Source organism: Petromyzon marinus, chromosome 37 (assembly GCF_048934315.1).
Source record: "Petromyzon marinus isolate PM22_M1 ecotype Great Lakes invasive population chromosome 37, UKy_Petmar_22M1.pri1.0, whole genome shotgun sequence".
In the NCBI taxonomy this organism is placed as follows: domain Eukaryota; kingdom Metazoa; phylum Chordata; class Hyperoartia; order Petromyzontiformes; family Petromyzontidae; genus Petromyzon; species Petromyzon marinus.
Window position 1 is genome coordinate 2,704,970 of NC_133703.1, and position 14,730 is coordinate 2,719,699.

Below are 14,730 nucleotides of genomic sequence, written 5' to 3' on the forward strand. Positions count from 1 at the left end.
CATCCAGTCACCCACTCATTCAGTCACCCACTCAATCACCCTATCACCCACTCATCAAATCAGCCACGCATCCAGTCACCCACTCATCCAGTCATCCACGCAATCACCCTATAACCCACTCACCCACTCATCTAGTCACCCACTCATTTAGTCACCCACTCAATCACCCACTCATCTAATCACCCACGCATTCAGTCACCCACGCATCCAGTCACCCACTCATCCGGTCACTGACTCAATCACCCTATCACACACTCCTCCACTCGTTTACTCAAACACTCACCCATTTACTCACCCACCCGCTCACCACCATGCAGGTCACCTCACTCTTCTTTTCAGATTTATCAGTTTGCACTGCTCCACTCTGGAATCCACACCCGGTCTTCCTGTTTTCCCAAACTCTTGCAACAATAAACTTGATCAATTTAAGGAACGCGTTTCTTTGATCTTAATTATCTAATTACTCATTGGACAGTTATGTATTATTATTTTTTATTGTTACTGGCCGTTTGGCGTTTTGTATTGTGTGGGGTTTGCATCGCTGTCAACCCCTCATCAGTGCCTACCTTATTACAGAATAATTCAGACCTTGTTGGTCACCCCGTGCCCCTTATAAGTCCCATGACAAGGGAGAAACACACAAATAAACTTAACAAAATGTTGCCCGTATTGAAACGGCCGTCTGCCGTATGGACCTGACAACTCACTCCCCCCCAACAGAATACGGGTAAACCGTGTGGGTTGGCGGCTATGGGTTTTGTTGTGTTTGCGAGTCCAAGTTATAGGACTGCACCCTGGGTTGTGCGTGGTTCTCATTGGTGGGAGATTCCCTTCGCTGTGTTGCACGCCAGTGGCTGGGGGCTGCCTGGGGCTAGTGACGTGTAAGCCGGTCCCAATGTGCACCGGCAAACATTTACCGCCAGGTGGCCCCAGTGTTTATTGCCCGTCTCCACGTGGATACCTGAAACCCATGTCAATCCACTGCTGGATGAGTCCCGCAATGAAGATACAATCAGTACATCCACTTAGCTTTTGGACTCCACCTGTTCCATTGGCGGCCGAATGCGAATCTAAATGTGCATACGTTAGAGACTGGTTAATGCGCATAGAAATCAAACCAATTGACCTACGACATTTGCCCCGTCAACTTTTGTAGAATTTTAGATGTGCATTACAGCTACTTTAGCCGGATGGTTGTGGTGGCTATGTATGCCTGTAATCCACGACTACGTGGAGGTGAGGGTTGGTGGATTACAAAAATGTTGCGACAACTCCCACCCCTTGGTCGTCATGGAGGTAGAGAAGGCGGTGTCGAATAATGTGGACTCTGCCTGTTCCATCTGTAGATTTGTGATAGAGCATTTGATTGGATTTCTCCAGGTGCTCCGATTTCCTCCCACATGTAAACACTCATTAATCTTGATTTGAAGCTGTCGTGACTGCAGGAATCCTTACTCTTTGGTTCTTTCGGTAAAGTCACGTAAGTAGAAAAAATAATAATGGATCACGATGTTTCGATCGCCACACAAGCAATCTCACTGAGTCTCAAGACTCTTGTTCAGGAGGGGCCTGCCAACTTTTCGCAGGAGTAATTTGGATGTTTGGCTAGTACCAGTTACATTGTATGTTGTTGTTTTGCTATGGGAGTAAACCCATACAGAGAAAGGGACCAGAATGAGAAAAGCGAAGCCAGGCAGTCCTTCAGAAGATGTCACGCACGGGCGTGACCACTGCACCACCCTGCCGCCCAAACAAATGTAATTTAAATAATGTACAATACTGGCAAATAAACCCTATTAGTATCAACTGAATTTCTGGACAATGTGGCACGTGTATAGCTGCATCGGTGTTTCTAAAAGTCGTGTTAAAATTGCTTATTAAAAATATTATAAAGAACAGGTTTCCCACCTCTGGTTTCATTTGACTTACCGGTTGTCCTCATTATGTGTGTCACAGGTAATATGGAAAGGAAAATATTACGCAGCACGAGTTGTAGGATAAGGGCAATTATGGTGACACACGTGACCCCCTCTACACAAGAAACAGCTAGGATTCATATTCTTGGTTCTTTCGGGAAAGTCACGTCGAAGGGAAACAATAAAATAATACAAATATAAAACAATAAAATTCTCGCGACCTTTTGATTGCAACACAAGCAATCATCATCAGGTGTGAAAACCACAAGAAAATTTGAAAGAACCAAGAATATGAATCTCTGCAGTCACTAAAGCTTTAAATCAAAATGTAACAGCTGAGAGTCAATGCTGTGGTGTTGTGCGATTGGTGCAAGCGACCCATCATTGTGTTTTGATGTTGAGCTGTTAAAATTGCACTGTTGTGAGGTGAGGTCAAGGCCGATGACTGCTTCCAGCGGTGTCAAGTTCAGCATTTTGAAGAGGCTCGCGGAGGATGATACTGGGCACTGGGGTGCAGTCTCCCTCCATGAACAACAGAGGGCAGAGGAGCGACGCTCACAACAATTATTGGCGGAGCGCCGGGCGTATGAAACGCAAATTTGGAAGAAAGTTTATCTCGGGGAGTTAACCCACAACACCTGGGTCTGTCCCGCGTGTTCACACGATAACGCGTTTTCACTACAACGCGTTTTCTCCGTCACAACGCGCTTTCTGAGCGGACTACTTTCTTGAGCTGCGCGGTTGAGCGAGATGAGACGGTAACGCGGCGGCGGCGGCGGCGTCCCCTCAAGTTATTTGGACCCCCATCTTACCGTGCGTGGACATTATTATTATTTACGGGAGGAAAATAGTTTCCGCTTAACGCGGCACTTTTCAGGAACGCATCTACCGCGTTAAACGAGGACTCGCCGCGTACAGGTGCCGCGCACGCTGTATCGACCCTGGAGAAATCCGAAGCGCTATGAAGCTCTTGTTCACAGACGTCCAGTAAGGGGCGGGTGGTGTTGGTGGTGTGGGCGTCACCACGTGACACACAGCTTGTCCGTGGAGTCGATCGTGAGGGTGCCGACGTCGCCTAGGCAACGCCGCCCCCCCTCTGGCTCTGCTGCTGCTGCCTCGCTCTGTGCACGCGAGGCGCCAATCCGTGACGCGGGCACTGTACGCGTTGCGTCACCGTTCACCGTGGGGGGCGGCGGGGCCCCAGCTACGTCACGTCGTATACAGTGGCACATTAATATTGACACTTTTACTCGTGTTTATGTGCCTCGTTATTAAAGGTGAGTTTAATAATCATGCTGCTGCTACACAATGTGTGCATTGATATATACGTACAGTTTATGTGTTTAAACGCGATTGTAGTTTATGGGCCCTTGAGGGATGTTTCGCCTCGTGTGAGGTTTTTATGCGCAACCTTAATTATTGCGCTTTTGTTAATCGTTAACATTTGGTCAGGAATAATGCACTTAAGATAAATGTTCTGGCGACGATATTTTGCAAAACAGACGATGGCAAAATTTCGATTTAAAGCTTTCGTGACTGCAAGGATTCATCTTCTTTGGTTCTTTCGGTAAAGTCACGTAGAATGAGAATAAAATAATAAATTGATAAAATAAAATAACACAATAATATTCTCACGACGTTTTCGGCCACAACACAAGCGGCCTTCATCAGGTGAAGGGGACGAGACTGTCTGATGAAGGCCACTTGTGTTGTGGCGGAAACGTCGTGAGAATATTATTATTTTATTTTATCAATTTATTATTTTATCTTATTCTACGTGACTTTACCGAAATAACCAAAGAAGATGGCAAAATTGTGTATATATTGTGCGATATGTGCCACTGAAACGGCAAGAAGTCAATAACAATGACTCGTGTTGAGTGTTTAATATGCAAGCAATGGGCCCACCACAGGTTCGTTAATGTTATAATGGAAGCAGTGAAATTAATGAAAATCTTTTGCTCTGCCATTTGATTTTAAATTACGACTCTTCAAAGAGCTTTGGTTGTAGTAAGCAATATTTGAATTTGTTTAAGCGACCTGTATTCTCTTACAACATGTTTTATATTCCTAGGCATTAAATTAGTACTAAAGATTCAGACTAATTGTAAATCTAATGGGACCACTGTAATCGATGTCCGTTAATATATGTAGGCGTGGTAAGGTTTCGAGACGCACTCTGCGATGCGTGAAACGCAGTCCGTGTCCTTCCTCATCCATTTGTCTTCATTCCAACGTCAACTTTGTTCTGCCGGTCTCTCTCATTAAGGCCACATGGCCACACTGTGTCTCTTAGTTCTTGCAAGCTAAGCTGGAGTCAGTCTCTCTCATTAAGGCCACATGGCCACACTGTCTCTTAGTTCTTGCAAGCCAAGCTGGAGTCAGTCTCTCTCATTAAGGCCACGTGGCCACAGTGTCTCTTAGTTCTTGCAAGCTAAGCTGGAGTGAGTCCCTCTCATTAAGGCCACATGGCCACACTGTGTCTCTTAGTGCTTGCAAGCTAAGCTGGAGTCAGTCTCTCTCATTAAGGCCACATGGCCACACAGTGTCTCTTAGTTCTTGCAAGCTAAGCTGGAGTCAGTCTCTTTTCAACATATGTCCCACCAAATTCTGTATTAATAATGTTCCAGTTTCTCTATATGTTTTTAAATTTAGATTTAAATTAATCTACATTTTAAAATCCACAAATCTGGCTGCCTCCTGATGATGATGGTTGTAATTACTGGCGAAACGTCGTACTCAGATTGTTAATGTTGTGGCTTTGCTCTCTAACACACAACCGGTGTGCTGTACTAGTAACGAATTGGCATGTTCTGTTTAAGTGACAAACCTTACTAATTGGCTGTGTCGGGTGGTGGTGGGTTTACCGACATTTTTTTTATATTTACGCGATCTTACCCAAAAAACCTGTATTATGTAAAAATACATTTATTTTCCTCCTTTCTTTTTGGACAGTTTAAAATCTCTAACGTTTTTCAAATTGTTCTGATGTACAGTGCTACATTTCAAATTACTGTCATGTTTGCAACCGGTTGTTTAAAATATATTTAAATGGTGTAGATTCATGTTTAAACTCGCTTCGAATCTGCATTCATCATTTTCTTCTTAAGCAGTCCGTAACCACAATTGGTACATCGATGCATGACCCATTTGATTATGGTTTGTTGATCTTAATTTATCAATTAAAATGTGATTGAGTGTGCCAAATCCTAAAGAGTGGCGTTTGAGTCGACCTTATTTCATATTCACATCTGAAACGCCTGTGCACATGAATGTAATCCAGTTACACACTCTCCTACTTGTTCATCAACTCTCTTCGTGGTGTAGATTTGATGGCTTGTATAGCAACCATAATCAAACACAACAAGTCCGGGTGACTCATGATCCATGATTCACGATGCCAGTGGGCCAGGTTTCACTCTCAATTCTCTACCTGTGTGGCATGAATAAAACGCACCTGTAAATTTGACCTGAAATGATTGCACAACAATTGCCCCGCCTTCATGCGATGTTTATCCTCCACTGTTTATCTGGCTTTGACCTGAATTATATAAAAGTGCGGCTGTGCAACTGCTGTAGAGTCACATTGGTATAAACGCATTTTACAATATGAACAGCGCATTGAAAACGCGTACTATTTTAAGTATTGTTTAACAAGTGTGTTTACAAATCCACACTGAGAAACACGATGATTGACAGAGGGGAGTAGATTATGTTTTCGATAGTGTATTTAAATAGAGCTACTGTAGGTAAGTAGTTTTCAGTTTTAAAGGCATAGTTTAACAAGTCAACACTTGCCACCATCCTTCAAACCCATTGGTGAAAAAGACCACAGTTTATGTTTACATTATAATATGTTTACATTATATATAATATATAATATAATGTTTACATTATATATAATATAATGTTTATATATAATATATAATATAATGTTTACATTATAATACATTGTTTACATTATATATAATATAATGTTTATGCAAAAGCCGGAGACTTATGGGACCCCGGGGTCCCACCATAAGGTTCATATGAATGGTTACCTAATAACTTTTGAAACACGGTAATCGCTGTGAAGTGCAGTTTCCAATTCTTATTGTTGACTCAATCTCTCTGGCCTTTCTATGCAATATGAAGAAGGGTCATTGCCCGAAACGTCGCTTATCGGATTTTTTCCCTTTTTCAAGGCACCAGTGCTACTGATGCATGAATTTGTTTGGTATTTGAAATGATACGAAGGCTCAGCAAGTGATTCCTTGCAGACATAAACAGAAGCGATACGCGCCACCCCAGCCACCCATGTCGCGAATCAATCGATTATCGCGATTGAGGGCTCGTGAATAAATTCTAGATTCAACGCCTTGTTTTAAAACGTGAACACAGCCGGCTCTAGTGACTGGAGTGGGTGGGTGTTGGACAATGTGAAACAATGACACGCAACGTATACAAATCAAAAACAAAATCTTACGCACGCGATCCGGTGTGCATATCGCGATTTTCAGGATGAATGATCACGTCCGAATCAATGCGTCGTCGTTGCTCCCCTAGCATGCGCTCTGCGTAACCCGCTCGTGTTGTTGTTGTTTGCGGCAGAGTTTAGGACCTTCGTGGCCAAGAGCCGCAGCTCCCGAGGCAAAGGAGTGATGGCACGCTTCAAGGTGCCGGACTTGCTGAAGCATCTCATGGAATGATACGGGGCTCCGGATATTCACGATCTGGGCATCCGTATCACCAGCATACCTCTGGGCATTTCCGTACGTGCCGTGCCTGCGTGTACGAGCGTGTGTGTGTGTGTACGTGTGTATGCATTGCGTCGCTTGTTGACTGCGAATTGTATTATTATTGGATGCCTCAAGTTATACTCTTTGGTTCTTTCGGTAAAGTCACGTAGGTATAAAATGAAATAAATCACGACGTTTCGGGCGCGACACAAGCGTCCGTCATCAGGTGGGAAAGCCTTGGTGTGCTGCTGAGGCAGACTGTTTTAAATGGTTTGAAATGTGTGTAGCCCATGGGTCATAAAGAAGTGGCCAGGGCTAGTGATGTTAACATGAGAAATTAGCGTGTAACTGTAAGGTAGGAAAGCGGCCTCCTCCTCGATTTTACGTGACTTTACCGAAAGAACCAAAGAGTGTGGATTCCTGCAGTCGCGAAAGCTTCAAATCAAGATTGGCTCAAGTATGTATTGTTGTTGCCCTTGAGGGGGTTTACTTTCGGAATTAAATGCGTTCTGGAATTGCTGACACAGCCACAACGTACGTGTCGCTGTGCTCACACCTGAGAGTGACACTGCATCAGCCTTTTACCAATATTCCCCCGCCCCTGCGTTTGCCTTACACGGCCACAATGCTGAGTTATCCTCAGTTGCTCAGGCACACAAGTTTCACACCTGTCTCCCTGTCAAGTGAATGTGGTGTATCCTTTTGTCATGCAGTCTGAGACAGACTTCCAACACGACTTCAGTTTTGGGGGTGCAGTGCTGCGACAAGAGCACTGAAGTAACTGCTCGTGTAAGTACATCATGTTAATATATCGTATTGAAGGCTGAGGCCTATTTTACTGTACCGCTCCTTACAGAAATCTTCTTTCCCGAGTGGTTGTGCATTTGTCGCTTGTTTCAGAGGTTCGCGATTCGATCCCAGGAGTCGCCCTAGTTAATATTGCGGGTGTATTATCCAAAACTGCATTTCTATATGCTTCACAAATAATGTAAAAAAATAAATCCCGTGTTATTAATGAATGAGGAGGACATGTGTGCTGGCGTCAGAATCAAAATTTGCAAATCTAAACAAGTACTCAGAAATGACTGGATTGGGTAAAACCACATGTATATATGTTGAACATCTTTCGCACTGTACATAGCCAACTGTGCTAATCGGAGGTGTGGAGGACAACAAACTGAACACAAAAAGCAGTTCTAAAGAAATTGTTTTCAATCTAGATTTAAAAGTGCATAGCTCCAATGGCTTCCTAATATCGGAAGGAAGAGCATTCCAGTTGGCCGCAGAAGCCCATCTGAAAGCGAGTGATGCGGTGACTGTCTTTGTTCGATGGCTTGCCAAAAGCCACTGCTGCTAGGATGATCCACCAATCCCATCTCTCGATTGCAATCGTGCATTAGCAGCACACCTTGCATTCGCTGTTGAACCACTCGTCCATCACGTGTTCCATCATCGCAACTACAGCACTGCCCTGCACCTGTGGCCGCCACAGTTGCTAACATTGTGTTGTTTGTTTAGGTGATCGGCAAGGCCCAGAAAGGCGAGCGGGAGGCGATGGACCGTGGGCTGGCTCGCATCGAGTGTGACATTAAGCAGGAGGTGGAGGGCCGGCCACACAAGATCAAGGAATACCTGTTGGAGTCGTTCCCCTTGCCAGGGACGAGCGCCGATCTTCGCCGACAGTTCACGATACAGCCGGCGGCCGAGATGGTGCTGCAGGTCTTCCAGAACGCCGAGGACATCTTTGTGAATAAGCTGAAGAAGGTGGGGCCATGGCGTCTGGACTTAATGCAACAAAATTACCTTGCGAGAACATTCATGCATTTGCTTAGATTTGTCAAAGATTTTCCATAATACATTTGTCCTCGGAATTATTTAATAAGTGATAATCGCCATACGTTTCAAGTCTGTGGATACTTCCACCATTATCAAAAGACTTGCTCTACCACTGAATTAACACTCCTCTATAATATTTAGGGCCATCGCTTTCACAAAATTCAGTCACACGTTGAAACAAAAGTAAGGGGGGGCATTGAAATCGGTCGGACATCTATGCATGTATCACCCTCTATTTGTCCCAACAGAGTGATATGGCTGCACGTGGTTTGGGTCCTTTGTTGTTTCTACCGACAGTGTGTGCAGGACTTCCTGGGGCAGGTGAAAGGGGACACGCCGGCCCGGAATATGTTTCAGTTGGCCCTGTGCTGTAGCTCCCTCGAGACTCCTCGCGACCTCGTGGTCAAGGAGAAACCGGCCGCGTTTCTCGGCAACATCAGCACTCCCGACACCAGACCGCCGCCTACTCCGGGGAGTAAGGAGACAAATTTGCATATACAGTAGACTCGATTATCTGCGCTAATGACGTGGAGGATGGCTGCGGATAATTAAAAATCTCGGATGATCCAAAGATATCTATTTTTTGCGGATCTCTATGCCACAAACTAACGATCAACCGATCGATGCACGTGCTGGGTGATAACACTTTCCTGCTAATTTGACTAAGTCCAATATCGGCTCAACTTTCATGTGACGGACATTACTCTCACGTTCAGAGTGGGTTAGAATGTGCTTCCCTTTACTCTGTAGACCAGAGGTCACTAGAAGCGATGTCAGAGGTAGCTTTGTGAAGTTCTCTTCTGTGGGCCATTCTCCAATAGGACGGGTTCCGCTGCTCCGTGAGAGATCCGAGTGGATACTCCGTCTCATGACACAATATCGAAAGCACAATCTGAATAAAATGTAGTTTCTCGTATTGTACATAAGGGATCAGACCACGGAGGACTGTCAAAATGCTGAGTGTGATCTTGAAATTTATCCTGGACTGGTTCGGGGGATAGTTGAACAATTTGAATATTGGGGCGATATCGTCTTGCATACGGGTGTGAGAAGTCTGCCAGTGGTTTTTTGAGTCCATCATCTAGATTTTTGGGTTAGATCATGTATACATGCACTAAATAATACGCGTTAATATGCACTATTTACGTGACCTAATCCAAAAATCTCTATTATGGATAATCATTGGTCGCGAAGGCCTTCGTGTTAAACTTGTTTTTTGAGTCATCTGGAGAGTGATGATGAAACTTATCGGGAGGCCGTAGATGAGACGTGGGGGTGGGGGGGCAGAGAGAGAGTTGCAGTTGTTGAGCCTATTGGAGCGAGTTACAGCATCGTTGTCCTCTCCTACAATGGCATTGCTTGTCTCCTTCGCAGAGGCAGTAGCCGAGCATCTGGTCCGTCTGCTGAGCCACGTAAGTAAGATGGCAAAGCCCCCGAGCCTATCTGCGCTGTTACGCGTGGAGAAGCAGCTTGCCGAGCATTTTGACTCGTGCGACCTCCCCAGCCTGGGCCTCGGCTCCTTGGACATCCTCCATCGCAACGCCCAGGTGCGTACGTGGCGTGCGTGAGCCCACCCGCCTCCAGCTGGTAAGAGGCAGTACAGCAAGTAGGTGTACGACACTGCCCGTGCAAAGTTTGAGTGTACTTACCGCCTCCGAGTGGCGCTCAATGTTAAGTTTGTTTCCAAAATTGTGCGCGGTAATATTAGTTTATTATTACGAACTTAAAACTCATTTGTCGATAACTCGAATACGTTTAAGCGTTATGTAATCACTGCCAATGCAGAGCACAACAAAGTGTCACGTAAGATGCATGGGTTTTCTCTTGTCACTCTTAAAAAATATCTGTGAATTTGGCAAACATCCCAAAGGTAGATATTGAAAATCACCGTTAAAATTGAGTGTACAGCGGTGACATTCAGATAACATTTATGATAACACTATATATGCAAAGTGGCCAGGTGGCTCAGATATCAAAGCGGTGCGATGACAATAATTAGATTCTGGGCTTGAATATGGATTTTGACCGCTTGGGTTGAAACCGAGGTCTCAAGTCTTATCAAGTCGATCGTCCGAGCCCAGTCACCAGCGACTGCACAAAATTACAGTCTCATTAAACTTGGGTTTTGCACTTCATTTTCCTAATTCCATCTCTGAGAATAACAATTTCAGCTTGACTCTCGTGCGCCGCACAATCTCATAACACAGCTAATGTGAAAGTGTTGGCTCCTATTGTGTACAAGATAAAAGGCCACCCATCGCATTTTATGACACAGGGCCTGCACGGCTATGCGAGATTTACGCATGGATGATTTATTTGTCTCTTGACATTACGCCGATAGTGCATTTGGAAAACTAAAATTGAGAACGAATTTTGTGTTAATTTGCAAACTTAAATCTGTAATATTTAATCAGTTTTTGTGCACTGCATTGTGAGATGCAGCTCCATGTGTATCGTTTAGCTTTAAGCCGGTGTTTGCCTTGCGGTCGCCTCGGTGTCAACCAACTGATGTTGACGCATTTGTTGTGTCTGTGGTAGCTGTTGGAGGAGACTGGGGTTGTGATCTCTGCCCTGGGTGGATCTGGAGCCACAGCGGGAAGCTTCTGTCCAAAGCGCGACGAGCTGCATGGAGTTCATCCACCAGTGCGGCAGCCTCGACACCGCAGCGGTGAGACACGGGCCCCAGTAGGGGCCACAGGGGCGGCTCAGAGATGGGGATAAGGATTTGGAGATATAGGGCGCTCGCGTAAATAAACTCTTCAACTCAAAGCGCCTTACAGCAACGTCTCATCTCAACCATTCCATTGCTCTACGGCAGTCTACCCGAGGGGACCCCCCCCCCAATGGCAGCTGTTCCTATTTGGCACGTGGTGCACGCACTACCGGCCTGTGAATGGACATGTCTGCCATTCGGGAGCGATGTTTGATTTTCCTACGTGGTTTTTTCCCCGGTAAAGTAATTTGCAAGTATTTGATCTGATTTGGCAAATTTGGAACATGATGCGGTTACACGTGGCCAATTCAATTTTTTTAATACGGCGTCACAGGATTATTATCATACATTGTGAAACAGATCTCTTTGTGGTGAATAAACTGGCAACATTAACCAGGGCGGATGCTGGGCTTGATCCGAGAACCACCACTCGGCCATGTTTCCATAAATTTGTGCAGTCACATTAACGCTGTTCACGTCGTACGCAATGGACACTTTATTATTAGCACCACCTCTGGACCTGTTTGGCTCCTGGTCCATTTTGAGAGGTCTTGTAAGGGCGACGTATTACAGTTTGATTTTATATCGGCACAGCAAATGGCCAATGGAAAACCACCCGTTCCGTGGGGGTGCTACGCGCTGGCACGGATCGGATGCGCCAGTGGAAAAGGGCTGCTAGCAACTCGGCCGCCTCCAAACGAAAGAGAGAGGGTTCCAGGTCTCTGTTGTTGGCTGTGTGCTCTGCAGCTGCCGGCCGTGGACTGCGCTGTGGGGCAGCACTACGGCGTGCATTCCTGCCGCAACCTTGGGCACGGCCCCTTGGCCAACCTGGTAAAACTGGCGCAGAAGGCCAAGCAGCAGCGGCGGTGCCCATCGGTGCGCCGTCTTGTACGAGGAGACGGCGCTGTGTGCTCGCGACTCGAGGTTTGGCAGCCCCCTCCAAAGTGCCCTCCTCCTCACCCCTCTGCTCACCTCGTGATCTGCCTGACCGCCACGGGTCGCTCCTCAAAATTGTTGAGTCGGCGACAGACACTTGGGGTTCTTTAATCTTTCACATGTGTGTAACACCCCTCTGGCAGTCCACTGCCTGATGAAGGCCTCGCCACGTTGCTTTGGTCATGGGGGTTGTTGCACCAAACTTTACCACGCTTGGTGAAGGGGGCGGGGATTAGGTTCAGGACTGGTTCAGATATCAGTCACCACTGACTTTAGCCATTAGTATCGCAGTGCACCAAACATTGCAGCAGTGCTTCAGAAATCATTCTGAAGTTGCTTGATATTGCACACAGTTTGAATAAACCATCATTACTTCAGGAAGTATATTTTTTATTAAAATGTTACTTTGTACATGCTGTGATCGTAATAAAGAGTTGTGCTAGTTAGTAGTAACAGCGCGATACATCGGTTAAATCGATTAATATTTATTATTCAGCTGACAATTCATGTATTGAATTGCACGTGTAAGAATCAACTTCTAAAAAATTGTATCGCTTTTTATTTTAATAGTTTCACATTGCCACTGCAAAGAGTCGACATGATCAGTGTAAGTTCAAAAGAACTGACACACCTTGTGAAAAACCCAACGCAGAAGATCCCTGGGCTTGATATTCCACGAAGATCATGGTCCCCCTAAACCGCATCTGCACAAACCATGGCAGCTGCGGATACCTGATGCACAAATGGAAAATTTTAAACTCTCCAGTGTTTGACTGTGGTCATCCAGAACAGATCGTACAACGTGAAACGACGCAATAGAAAATTAAAGTCAAGCCACAGTGTGATTGTGACCATGCAACCCAAACTATGCACGATATTGTGAACCACAGTCGTCTGTGCTCCTTCAACGGAGTAGGAATAGTAACCCTACACGAAGTTTCTCCTGAAGCCCTCTCGTCGTGACCAGCAGACCTCGGACATTGGCTTATGGCTCCTGAACATGTTGCCCTCATGCGCTGGAATAGAATAGCTCAGGGGTTGGCAATCTGCGTCTCCCGGTGCCGCATGCTGCTCTTTAAAGACTGTTTGGTGATGTTATTTATGAAGGACCACTGTCTCGTATTCACCACAGTGCATTGCGCCTCTTGAAATATTGAGTTGAGTAATCCCGGTAGTTGAGAAACTAAGGTAGTTGAGTACCCCGGGAACACGCTGTGGTTCGTGTCACGTTAATAGCTCCGTACCGTGCCGTGTAACTCACTAAGCAGCCGATTGCTCGCGTGCAGTGGTAGTGCCGTGTTCATTGATAACACTGCACACTCCGTGCAGTGGTAGTGCCGTGTTCATTGATAACGCTGCACACTCCGTGTAGTGGTAGTGCCGTGTTCATTGATAACACTGCACACTCCGTGCAGTGGTAGTGCCGTGTTCATTGATAACGCTGTACACTCCGTGCAGTGGTAGTGCCGTGTTGATTGATAACGCTGCACACTCCATGCAGTGGTAGTGCCGTGTTCATTGATAACGCTGCACACTCCGTGTAGTGGTAGTGCCGTGTTCATTGATAACGCTGCACACTCCGTGCAGTGGTAGTGCCGTGTTCATTGATAACACTGCACACTCCGTGCAGCGTTGTGTGAGGATGGCTCACTAATTGAAAGGGGAGTCGTAGCTATCGCACTGTGGGGTGGTCATCGCCCTCCTCCCGCTGGGCATGTGCCGTGTGTGTTGTGTGCGTCGTGAGTCGTGGCGATGTAAACCCGGGGTAGCTCCTCTCTCCGTCTCTTCGTTTGTTGCTGTCCCGGCGAAGCTCGAGTTGGTGAGCGCAACGCGTGGCAGATCCGGCTTCACCCGTTCCCACTCCTCCCAGTCAGCGACTCCCAAACCCCCACTCAATAATCGCAGATCACTACCCAGGTCCTTACGAACCAAATTATTTTTAACTAAACTATTTTTTGTATTCTTAACAAAGTATCCACAGTTCAATTTTTAAGTACAATTTTACCGCGCACTGTATGTTTTCCTGGTGTGGACTGTGGCTGTTTTTGCTATTGTTTTACTGCCTTTCCCAAGCTTGGAAATGTATTAATGAATGAAATTGGAACTTATATACTTCATTTATTTACTAATTGACAAACTATTTATATTTTACCAGGTAAGGCCCACTGAGCATATATAGCAGTTTTTCAGAAGCGACCTGGCCATCGCAAATGATAGCTCAACGAAGTGGCTTATCGTCACGTGGACATTTATAGCAGACAAATATACAGCATGCGTCAGGGTTGGGATGGAACCCACGACCTCCTGCGTACCAGGGGAGGTAGTTAACATCTCCCAGCCACCGTGGTGCCCTGTGGTCACGTGAGGCCTTCCACTTCTGAATGGCTTGCGATGCATATTTGAACATTACTGCAAGCGTCTTAGCCTCGTTCATTCGGTATTCGAGGGGAATATTGCCATTTAGTAACTTTGTTTCAAATATCGTGCATTGAACTTTCGATTTTAATTTGCAATGTAATTGAGGGACTGTGCGTTGTCTTGTCGTGGTCTGGTGCTGTTGTTGTGTTGCTGAATTGCTCAAACTTGCATTTGTTGACAAATCGGCAGG

The 14,730-nt window shown here is 45.8% G+C and overlaps 1 protein-coding gene across 2 annotated transcripts; it reads left to right on the plus strand.

The window, feature by feature from the left end:
• The first annotated feature begins 8,161 nt into the window (after positions 1-8,161).
• LOC142930123 (uncharacterized) lies at positions 8,162-13,548 on the plus strand. 2 transcript variants are annotated; one of them, XM_076072185.1, is made up of 5 exons: positions 8,162-8,401; positions 8,771-8,948; positions 9,848-10,020; positions 11,012-11,141; positions 11,934-13,548. In XM_076072185.1, exons 1-5 carry the CDS (start codon positions 8,192-8,194, stop codon positions 12,275-12,277), a joined length of 1,035 nt encoding a protein of 344 aa, XP_075928300.1. In that variant the 5' UTR covers positions 8,162-8,191; the 3' UTR covers positions 12,278-13,548. The 2 variants fall into 2 exon arrangements, with proteins under 2 accessions (XP_075928300.1, XP_075928301.1); XM_076072186.1 differs by lacking the exon at positions 11,934-13,548 and having other exon boundaries at positions 11,012-11,319.
• Positions 13,549-14,730: the final 1,182 nt, after the last annotated feature.